The sequence below is a fragment of the Cyrtonyx montezumae genome, unplaced genomic scaffold (genome assembly GCF_038088225.1).
Source record: "Cyrtonyx montezumae isolate F1298 unplaced genomic scaffold, pur_monq_1.0 scaffold_10, whole genome shotgun sequence".
In the NCBI taxonomy this organism is placed as follows: domain Eukaryota; kingdom Metazoa; phylum Chordata; class Aves; order Galliformes; family Odontophoridae; genus Cyrtonyx; species Cyrtonyx montezumae.
In genome coordinates, this window is record NW_027071826.1 from 14,792,144 (window position 1) to 14,804,223 (window position 12,080).

The following is a 12,080-nucleotide window of genomic DNA, read 5'->3' on the forward strand; positions in this document are numbered from 1 at the left end:
CAGTCATAGCTGGAGATCTACAAGATATGTCTTTCCTGAGAAATTCCGTTTCAAAACTTCTCCCTTCAGCGCAGGGTCGGCTTAAAAAGGATCGGTGTTTGTAGACAAACCACTTGCTTTCCTTTGAACATTTAATTTGTTTATTCCTGTTTTCAAATAATCCCCAAGCAATATAGTTCCTGTAGCTGTGATTGTCATGAATTCAAGTTATTCACCTCCCAGAGGGTCAGAACTTTCATCGCTATGCCATTGGCACGAAGCAGCGGGTGTTGCATATTCATCGTCCGAGACACCGGCTAGAGGGCCTCAAAAAAGTCTGACTTTTTTGTTCTCAGAACAAGGAAAACAATCCCTTCCTTCTCCAGTCCCCTGATAAGAGTTTCTGTCCAATAACGGTGCTCTCTGCTCTGAGGCACATTTAACTGAGAAGTTTGCAGCGGGAGAGGCTTTCCTTCAAGCTGTTAGTGCTTTATCCTGGCAGGCTCCTCGAGATTGTTGTGAGGAGTCTAGCCAGTTGGTGAGCTTTGTAATCTAAACCAGCTGTCCCAGGCTGAGGCCCCCATTTGCATTGTTTAACATACTTAGAAAATGAAGTGTTCATTTTTAACATTCCTCCTCCAATTGGTTTAATGCTGAATTACAGAAGAGAACTAAGCAAAACCAGGTGCTTTCACTGTATTCTCTCCAGTGTCTGAGGAGGTACGGACTGCTCCCGATCTTCTCCGTTACTTGTTCTTTCATTCTTTGGACTATAAATGACCGAGGAACTGAAGTGCTAGCGGAGGGTAATGTTTGGAAACACTTTCTAGTTATTCATCAGCACAAGCTCTGTTTTTTTTCCACCTTTCTCCAACGGTTTTGGACATGCAAGGATTAAGAAGGTAAGTGCTATGCATGAAACCTCTGTACTTTCTGGAGGGAAACCTACGTGCGGAAAATATCTGTGGAGAGGATTCAGTACGCCAATCCACTTGCTAAAGCCATTTGCACGGAGAGGGGATCTCAGTGATCAGACGTGGGAAAAGATGATATGTCTGTTACTGAAGGTGCGCTGTCTCTGACAATTTTCTTCTTGATCTGTGCTTATATTCTGTACTTAAAGAATCCCAGCATTTGTGGGAGTACTGAATTGCAACAGCAAATGGGTCCCCCAGTTGCAATGATTAATTTGAAGCCAATTAGCTTCCATTGCAGAAGTTAATTACTACTTTGAAATACTTTGCCTGCCGGACAAGCTACTGTGATCAGCTGAATGTAGCACTTGATAGAGTGTGCTGCATGACTGTTAATAATTCTTGAGGGGATTTGAGAGCTCAGTAACGGGCAAATTGTGATGACTGCAGACAGAACACGTATGAGGCAATAAGGTCACCCTCCACTCCAAGAGGGAAGCATATATTATCCTGTAACAACGGAAAGACTGTCTAGAAAAATATGAATTTTGTCTGGCTGACGTTACAGTGGATTTTGTCAGTGTGCACTGCTTAGCAATAATGTGAAGTGCAGCCCTAGCTATGTGAGGCAGCTAGGTGTGTTAGTGTTCAGCTATAACCTGCTGTATTTCCTTCTAGTGCTGTTCTTGCCATGTGCAAAGTGAGGGAGCAGTCTTTGTATCTTTTGCATGCTTTAAAATGACTTCAAAAAGATTTAAGGAATGAAGAATGAAGTGCAAGTCTAAATGGATAATGTTTTACTCGGAATGCTTTACTTCAAGGAAAAATCTGTGTAGAATTTGCTTTCCCTTGTCACTCAGAAGCTGCCAATGAGGACAGCAAACCTCCAGAGCACTACGAACAACCATCTTAGAGTTTGTTTTCACTTTCCAGAGTTTGTGTGTGTGTCCACACTCAAAGCAAATGTGTTCAAATGTTTCCATCTCTGTTTGTGCACAGTTTTGTCTGATGATGCATTTGTAGGTCTCGTTCAGCAGCTCAGTTTGCACTGGAAATCAGAGGCAACTCTAAAAGAGAAAGTTGGCAGCTCACTAGAATCGCAGAACCTAAAACATCTTGTGATTCCTGTGCTGGTTTGTGGGAAACGTGTACAATTGCCATTCAGAATTTCAATCCAAGCTAAGCAAGATTTAGGTTTAACTGTATTGAAAAGAAATTTTATGTAAGGCAGAGGTAAAACAGCAAAACCCACAGCGCATAGAGGAAAATCAATTATTGCTGTCATTTCCTGGTTTTCTGTCAGTGAGTAAATACTTGGGGGTGCAGGTTAGCTGACCAAAGAATTTGCATGCTCCAGGTAAAGAGCCCTTATATAATAAATCCTTTAATTTCTGAGCCCTTAGCCACAAGCTCTGCTATCAAGGGACCCTCTTCTGTCAGTTGCAGCAAGGAGACCCAGCAAGCCCCAGTAGGTGCTAAGGTGAAACAACAGGGAGGGCTGTTGTTGCCTCAACACTGAGGATAGCAACTTGCGGTACCTGATGACCTGGCACAGTGTATCTACTTGCAGAGTAATGTATCACTGAAGACTGGGAAAAGGGACAGAATCTGACCCAAGGAAAATGGATTAATCTCAAAAATTGTCTCCTGGGGCTGAAGTGTGGTTTAGCGGTTAGTGCAACTGGCTTGCATTCAGGACCTCCTGCATGTCATCTCTGCAGCCCTGCCAACAAGTTGCACGATGAGCTTAGGCATGGCCTATGCTCTAGTTTACCCATCTGTAAAATGCAAATAATGTGCACGAAAAACTTTGATATTGTCAAAGGAAAGGTGCCACAGAGGTGGCAACGACGCTCTATTGAATATTATGCACTTCCTCATCAAACAGCTTCTCTGCTGAACGTCACAAAAAGCAGATTAGTTAGCTAACATGTACAGTCTGATTTTAGTCACAATTTTATAAAACCATGGTAAAACTACAGACCGAGATCTGAATGTGGCCCACAGTTGTATTGCTCCCTCTTCAGAGGCCAAATTCATATTAGCAAAAAACTCCGGAATGCACTGAAGTGTCACTAGAGATTAGTTTGTCTGTGTGTATTTAATTCTGTATAATGAGCCTGATTATCAGAAGGTTTTCAGCCTATTTTCTGTGCACATTACAGGATACTGACTGCTTTCACACTGACCATCTTCCTTTCGAATCCTGGAAAAGCACAGGTGAGAGGTGTACAGAGAAATCTGTGTACTGTTATATACTAAAGCACTATATGGCATGAGATTTAACTGGCAAGCAGGTGAATAGGAAGCTCTGTGGTCTGGGGTTTACATGAAGAGGAAGCTGTGTGGTCTAAGGGTTTAGAGGGGAGGACTGGGAGCCAACAGGATTCTGGAGTTGAACAAGGACTGAGTTTATTGACTCATCCTTGCCAGCTCAGCAAAATATCCCTGCATAAACCTGGACCTCTCTAAAAACCCAATTCTGCTTCTGAACTGAACACTTCTGAAAAACAAAATAAAAGTCATCCCAAGAGAGAAAGAACAGCTCGGATCTGTAGTGGGGAACACCCAAGTTTGGAAAACTTATTCATGTAAACAGGCATGTTCTGTGCATAGCAGTCTGGCAGGCTCTCGTCTTAAGACCTTTTTTTTGGACTGTGAGCCTGAATGACAACATCCTAGGTCTTCACTTTAATTTCTGCCCAAAGCCATCTTTGTTCAAGAGGCAGGGTAATTGAGGGTGGGTGGAAGTAGTGCAGTCCAGTTCTTGAAATAGCATAAATATGAGTTCTTTGTAGTTTTTTGTGTTTTCCTCAGTTCCAAGTGGACTTCAAATTAGGAAAAACCATTCCCAAAGGCGCGTTAAGCTTGGATTCCTAGTTGATAATCCAGATATGTTCAATATCCAGAGCAGTGTTTCTAAATACCTTTGCCAAAAGTCTTTGAAATGTAGTTGTGGGTTTTATTCTGTTACACTAAAAAATTCCTGCACATGGCATCTTTAATGATATTTCTGTGGGAAAAAAAAAAAAGGAATCGTGAATAAACTCTATTCCTGTGCCTTCTGGTTACATCAGTGCTTCCTATTCTCTGGATGCCTCTTGCTTACCTTCCTTAGCATAATCTATTTTACTGGAAGGATCCACTTGTGTCAACTATGTGTCCCATAACTAAATTGCTGGAGGCCCAGTCAAAAACAAGGGAGAGCAGGGAATCATTTTGATGGGTTTTGACAGAAGTTGCCATTGTTGTCACTGTTTTAGAAATGCTGAGGGACAATGATTACGTGCAAAAGACTCCAGGTTTCAGCCCTGATGACAACCAGTAGCATAGGATGGAAGGAACAAGGTTTCCAGTAACCTTGCATGCATAGAACATATGTTGTGTAAATAATTATCGGAAAATTTGAAGGTTTGCTGTAAAGGAAAGCCTTACTATTTTTTAGATTTCTAATGATTTATCTATGGCCTCCATTCAGGTCAGATGGCTAACTTGTTGAGAAGTACTGAAACTTCCACGTGCAGAGTTCCAGAGTGTGTTAGGGAAGGTAACTAGTACCTTTAAACTGAGTTCCTTTGTTCTGACAAAAGCAAAGATTTATTTTGTATTATTCTTCTCCAAATGTTAAGGATGCTACAAACTGTACAGCATATCAGGTGCTGGTTATCCCAGCAGAGTAACAACCTAAACAGTCACCTTCTGTGAGAATTACATTCTGAGTTAAGGGGCTGTCACATGGGCTGAAGATCTCAGGTTTATGCACTGCTGTCTGTCCATACTTCATTTTGGTGTACAGAACTTTGTGGTGTAGCGCTGAACAACTGTACTAAGCATAATAATGTAGATGAGCATTTGACTCTGAAACATTCTCATTTCACAGTCACTGAGTGTCTTTTCTTTCCTTCTCATTTTAGCAGCAATGCACTAATGGGTTTGACCTGGACCGTGCTTCTGGGCAATGCTTAGGTAGGACTTACATTAAATAAACAAATTTAAACTGGGGTTCAGAAACAGTGACATTATTGAATTAACACTGTTCTGCTTTTGGTGTGTTTTAGCTGAAAAGTTCTCACTGTGTGGTAAATGTGTGTGTGTGTGTGTGTGTGTTTATGAAGCCCAAGTATATATCTAACTTTGACAACTGAGAAACTGACTGGCTCAGGGCTTCTCAAATGCCTGTGATGCATTGAGATGAGTTGTGGAGCTCAGTCCAGTTGCCAAATGGCAAGGACTGTACATGCTCCTTCTCTTTTGTCTCTAAACTCTGTATTCACTAATTTTGTTGTCAGCCTCCACCTGGAGGCCGCAGGTCAAGTCTATCACTGCTCCATGTTGAAACTTTAGGTCAGTCATTGAGGAAGCTGTAGGAAAACACCTACTTTTCCCTATGGCGTATTTTCATCAATGAATGTGAATGGAGGCTTCCAGTCTACAGGGCAGAATTTTCTTCATGAATTAAAGTCACCCAAGCAATTACGAGGAATAATGGCAACAGACAGTTGCTCTGTCTCAGTAGCCTAACACATTCGTGATACAAGAGCCAAACAACTGTTTGGTTTGGGAAAACCAATTGTAACTTTCTAAATCTGATTCAACGAATATCTCAACTGGAACAAGGAAGATTGCTAACTCACGTCTCCAGATTGAACATCCCTAACTTCTTCTATGGGAGGGAGCCCAGGAGTTCTAAATCAGGATCCAAATTTCACAGCTGGGCAAACCAAACCACCAGAGTTTGAAATCCTGATCTCCATGTTGTGGTTTGGAGAGATCCACTAGCAGGAATAGGCAGTAGCATGCTGTAGCCACGTGTAAATCAGAGTTTAAACTGAACATTTACAAGATAAAAAGGCAGGCATTCCTCTTCCCCTCTTCCCTCTAATATTCAATTAAAATAAGTACAACATAGGATATGTTGATTATATGGGATGTTTCCAATTTTAGTATGATCTATCTTCAAAGTGAGACTCCACAAGGAAAAATTAGCTCTTCTGTTCAGAATATCATTTTTTTTTAGCAAAGTCTTGTGAAAAATACGTTAACTATTTTTTGGATAGGTCACACTAGGAAGCAATCACTCATTTATCATTTACAATTTTCCTTCCAGATATTGATGAATGTCGGACTATTCCTGAGGCCTGTAGAGGAGACATGGTGTGTGTCAACCAGAATGGTGGCTATTTATGTGTACCACGAACAAACCCAGTGTATCGATCACCGTATCTGAATCCTTATTCAAATATTTATCCACCACCCCCAGCACCAGGCCCTGTTCCTAATTACCCTACCGTTACAAGACCTCTGATTTGCCGATTTGGTTACCAGTTGGATGAAAACAATCAGTGTGCTGGTGAGTAGTAGAAATCTTTTATGCTTTTCATTCATATTAAAGCTTGCCTGCAATTGTAGAAACAATTGTCCTGTAAATGTCTTATAGTTATTCTTGTAGCATTTGACTCTAACATATTGAAGTTCAGCTACCTTATTTTCAGGCAGTGCCTTTCAAATAGTCATTATATAAAGCAATGTGTTACTCTGATTATTTAATCAGGTAACCCACTTTTACAAGATAATTAAGCATTCTGTGGTGTAAACATCTACCTGATGGCATACGTCAGTGCATCGAAAGCATACTCTTTATGCTTACGAGTCTGTCTTCGTGAGAGAATATAGTATGCATTTGAAGCGTTAGATTGGGATTGATGAAACTTTGATTCAGCTCTTGGTTGTATGTGACCTTGTCCAGATTTCTGGACTCAGTCTTCCACTTGCAGATGGTATAAATAAGAGTTGTTTCCTCCCATGATTTGCATTCTTCACTTGGACTGTGAGCCTTTTGAAGGAAAGCTCTTCTAGGGGGTCATACACAACTGTTGGTGACTATAGAATCAGTGCCCCAGCAGAGCTTTGATACTGGGGGAATATCAAAGTCTTAAAACAATCTCCAATTTCAAAACAAAGCAAATTAACAAAAACTCTGAAAATTTTCTTGTGTTGGTAGTTCTTTTTTTTTTCATCTTTTGGATAGATTCTGATTCTACTCACTCCATTTTATGCCAGATTTAACATATATAAGGTATACCTGTGTTGCTCAAATTTAAGGAAGATTTAAAATATATCCCTTTAATTTCTTTGCTTCTTATCATGATATGTTATGAAGGAATGGAGAGAAAATTTTCTGGACTATATCAAAGGAAATTCCACTAGCCAAAATGTGACGACAAACCTGGCTACAAGAGATCAGGATCAAACCAATCTCTGATGACTGCTCAGGGTAAATGCTGGAGATGTAGTTCACCACTTATTTCTATGTCTCAGTTTTCCTAATGATAAGGTCGTTTTTGTATGTAGTTAAATTGTTGTAGCTAATTTGTAACAGCACATCTAGAATTGACTTGTCTTTTGGCCAGATTTTGCCCTTTTCTCTGGAATTTCTGTCAGGACTTGGTTTCAGATGATATTCCTCATTCGCTTCCCTAGTGAGGAGACCAGAGAGGAGACCATGGGAGATGTCAGAATGTAGACTCAAATTCAGATTCTTTTAGGCCTGTCTTTCTACACTTGGAAAAGGTTTTGTTTTGTTTTTACACAAAAAGTTTTAAAACCCTGGGATGACTGGTATATTTGCTGTAAAAATAGACCTACTTACTAACGAGTCCTTTAAAAACTGCAACTGGTCCTTCTGATCTTAGCAGACTGATCATCCTAAGTTACTATGTCTATTGACTTGTAGGCTTCCAGGAGTGTTTTCATTTTGGTATCTTTGATGTAGATGAGTCAGGAAATGGGACAGTTAATAGAAAAGAAGTGCTGAAATCAAAGGGGAAATGAAACCTCACTCTGGCTGGCTTGCTGTGCAGAAAGCAATGCAAATCAAAACAGGTGGATTTTGGAAACTTTTATAATGTAACTTCCTGCCTATAGAGGTTACGTGTGTTACTATTCATACTAGCAGAAATGTGAGGGCTAATTCCTTCTTCAGTCAGGTCCGTTCACTTCTGTCACTTTAACTTTCAAGTATGTCAGTGTAATTGGGAAGGAAAGTTTGACAAATAGAGACGTTAGTAAGTATTGACTGGAAAAGACAGACTGCCATTCGAGGACCAAAGTTAGCTGGAAGAAATTTTTGAATGTCTACATCAGGTTTGAATTCGGGCAGATGATAGATAGATCATATTTGTGTTAGAGGAGGGAAAATAAGACCTAAAGAAAATGAGACCTGCCAGGTTGAAAGTGCCTCTGCTGAGCTTTGTTCTTATTTTTCGTTAGAGAAATCTTGTGGAGGCAGTCATTGTCTTAATGCAGTATTTATTTTTGTACCTGTGTGCCCTGAATGGAAAGGTGAAAGGCATGAATTACTGCATGTCTCAGTTCAGAGGTGGTGAAAAAGCCTAACCCCCTGTTAGCAGGATTTTGGCACAGTTAATGAGAGCGATGTGAAAGCCATAGAGATGAGGAACCATGGAACCTTGAAAGGGTCCCCGACCAGCACTGAAACTTCAAGTCATTCAAGAAAGTCTTAATCACTGAGTCATGGTTATGTCTTATAAAAAGCAAACTATAAGCACTGCTTATGCCAGTGGTATTTCAGTTGGTTGCCTGCTTGTCAGTATTCAGCATGCTGTTAGGGTATGCAGCACTTCAAGGGTTAATTTTGTGTTGGAATGGTTGAACAGAGTGAACTGGAAGATATTCTACCCAGTAGCTGAGCCACTGTATAACTTACAGGTTTCTTATGCTGGTGTTCTGGCATCTCCTTCCAAGAACTTCTTTCCAAATAAAAAATTAGTCACAGGTATTTCCATTAAAGATGATGAGGCTTTTTGCTGTTGGCTTCGGGGGGAAGCAGAGCTATTCTAATTCCAATGTTTCTGAGAAATATCCAGTTTTTAACAGAGTACACATTTTTGTCTGGTCAGATATGGGGTTACAGGTCTGAGCCATATTTTCTATTGCTAGGCCAACAGAAATCTTTACTTTCTCTTTGAATTCCAGTCAAAACAGTTTATTAAACACAGGAACCTTCCCTGGGAGATTTTCAGCCTCAGCTTTGAAACACTGAGCTTGTTCAAGAGGTTTCCAAAGTGAAACAGGATAAAAATCTGATCTAAAAGCACGTAAGAATTGCCAAGGTCTTTTTTTTCTTTTTTTCTTTTTTTTTCTTCTTTTTTTCTTTTTTTCTTTTTTTTCTTTTTTTTTTTCTTTTTTTTTTTTTTATAAGAAGGTCACTCTGTCCCTGCCTGGCACCTGGCCTGCCTGCCAAGGCCCCACGTCCTTGGCTCTTTGAAGAATGTGCACCACAGGTGGTTCAAATAACATTCCCCTTCGTGGGGGCTGATATATTCCAGCTTAGCAAAAAAGAAAGACAAACATTTTTTCTTCCCTTTCCATCTCTTTTGGCTTCGTCCTTTCTGAGTAGTATGGTCACAGACAGGGGCTGGGTGTCCATGTGCCTTTGCCATCCTGTTTGCTGCTCACTCTTACCAAGAATCTTTTCACTTACCTCCAGATCTTTCCTGGCACAAATGCCTCTCGATGACACCTGTTGCACCTGATTTGCCCACCCCATTCTCCTCTGCATGGTGGAGAACCAGCTGTAGCCATTTCTGGCAGCTGGCAGAGAAATATTTTTATGTTAATTTCATTTTAAATCTTCTGTAGGCTTGTTACTTTTACTCCAGAAGTTGCTGAAGGCCTTGTGCCTTGTATGTGTAAGTGTACTATGTTTTCAACTGCACGAAGTACGTGCAAATTTATTCCAAAGGAGGTCAGGAATGATTTACAGCCATAAGTAATGCTGGAATGAAAGGCCACATAAAGGAAAAGCAGTGAGCGTTTAATGCAAGAGCACTGCTTGAACTATTTGTCTTCTAATGCTACTTTTCTATAAATACTGAATGTTTAGTCTTTCTAATGACTTTTTGTTCATGGCACTTGATCTCATAACTGTTGGCAAGATTACACGGGAGTGAGGGCCCATGTTCGTGCACTATGCATTGGTAAGCCCAGAGTTCTTTCCAACTTCCCCTTACTCCACCTTGTTGTTTCCTGATTTACAATAATCTTTAAAACATGCCTCAAACACAGATCCTTCTGGGCATTGGAAAGAATGTACTACTGTAATGGGTGGACTCTGAGTTTTGCTTTTACTCCCATTAATTACTGACAGTGTGAGGAGACATTGTAGGTGGGAAGGTATCTTAAGATATGGTTGAATGCAGGCATTTGAGCAAGTAGACTGCTAAAACAGAAGTACATGTTTGGAAAGATATAAGTGTCAGGCAAGTTGAGTACGACCTAGAGATGGAATGGAGGAAGGACAGTGGAAGAGTTAATTGAAAAAATAAAAGAGGGGAGAAAAAAGACATCATCTTCATTTTTGAAACAAACGCTAAAAAGAAGCTAATTGAAACTACCTAAAAAATTACCTTTGTATGCATGGATTTTACATCATTATCATTTATATTATTGCAAGTATACCTAAAACCCACATCCAAGCCTGCAATCATACTGACCTGACCTGTGCACAACCTCATTATGAACAGCTTATGCCTAGATGAGTTTTCAAGCAAAATCATGGAACCAGATGTGTGTATCTGGGGAAGAGGAGGAAAATGAATAAATAAGAAAGTGAAATGAGGTGCCCAGGTCTCGCACCAGGACCATGGCCGTGTTGGGACTGGAGCCCAGAATTCCTTATCCGATACCTTAGCCACTAAGCCAAGCTCTCTCCTAATAGTAACATTTCTACAGTGACCTCTTTGACGTTAGAAACAGGAAGAAAAGGAGGGAAATGCTGCAAGAAGATTGTGCCCTGGAAGGAGTTCTGTAAAGGAAAAATGAATTGAATCAACTCCTGCTATTGTCTTATTTAACTCTAATTAGTACAGCTCATTAGTTTTGCTATTTCAGCAGCCAGTTCTTGAAGGCTGTGCATTATACCTGCTAGGCAGCACGGCCATTGTGTCCAAATTAACTAGAAACAGAAAGATTGCATGAGAATAGGTTCTGCAAAAGACTCACGGCAGCCTCCTGAAAAGCGACATAATTGATGACATTTCCTGATTAAATTAAGGGCCATGATGTTTAGCCTTAATTCCTAAATATTTTTCCTCTGACAGCTATTGTGTGAGGGAATACAAATATGGACCTCATACTACCACTGCAATGGAAAATTTGCCTTTAATAATCTCAAGAAGCTGTAGCTGATGACTAAAACTTGGGCTGGAGCTTTTACTATTTTGTTCTTGACAAATATAGCGTATATGTTGGAGTTCTGGGTCATTTTGCTTAAACTGAAATAATTGTGGGTTGTGAATAATTTCACAATTGGATGATAGCTGCTGAGGTAGATTCCCAACAATTATCTTTAAAAAATAAACAAATGTAAACAGGCAAAAAAAGGCCTTGTTTAATAATCCTGCAACAGTGAAGCCCAAAGTGAGGCAAGAGGAACTCCCCTCCCTAGTGCATTAGGCTGGTTAGCTATCACTGGACATTTTTGTTTGTGTTTCTGCACAGATCAGAGGAGTGCCAGAGGCTTTCACTACCTCCCATTCAGTTCAAGTATATCTGTGCTACAAAAGGTTGCAGTGGCAGATTGATCCTGTTATTTTGCAGCCACCATCTACTTATACTGTGCTCATTCATGTTCTAACAAAACTCAAGGTGGCTACCCCTTGATTATCTAACACAATGATGAGACAAGACAGGTAAAGTAAAGATGTTGAAAATATAAACTGTGTACTTTAAGACAGGGCACTATACACCAGGGGACTTATGGAAAAAGGGTCATTAACACTGAACATGGATATACCTCTAGCAGATAAACCTACAACATGCAGCTCCAGACAAACACAGTTATTCTTCAGGGTCCAGTCTCAGTGCCTCCAGTATGATGGTCTGATCGATTCACAAGGCCAACAGTCTTTCTGAAGGTAACTGTGAGTTGTACATAGAATCATATAATCTTGTTGAGTTGGAAGGGAGCCTTAAAGGTTATCTATTTCAACTCCCCTGCAGCCTAATCTTGAATATCTCTGTGGTTGGGGCTGCCGTAAAATATTAATGGATGGAAACCACTCAGAGTTCCTTCTGAAACCACTCAGAGTTCCTTCCTCCCTTAAGAAACAATTGTACCAGTGCAAAGGATGAGCTGGGGCTGAGGAAAGGTAAGTGTCAGCTCAT

General features: G+C 40.4%; 1 protein-coding gene across 1 annotated transcript in view; it reads left to right on the forward strand.

Annotated features, from left to right (window-relative positions):
- Positions 1-386: 386 nt before the first annotated feature.
- FBLN5 (fibulin 5) overlaps positions 387-12,080 on the forward strand; it is a 40,329-nt gene continuing 28,635 nt past the window's right edge. The window contains exons 1-4 of the mRNA XM_065751225.1: positions 387-881; positions 3,059-3,113; positions 4,808-4,859; positions 6,001-6,243. Coding sequence (XP_065607297.1) covers positions 865-881; positions 3,059-3,113; positions 4,808-4,859; positions 6,001-6,243 — 367 coding nt within the window. The 5' untranslated portion in view covers positions 387-864. The remainder of the gene's footprint in view (positions 882-3,058; positions 3,114-4,807; positions 4,860-6,000; positions 6,244-12,080) is intronic.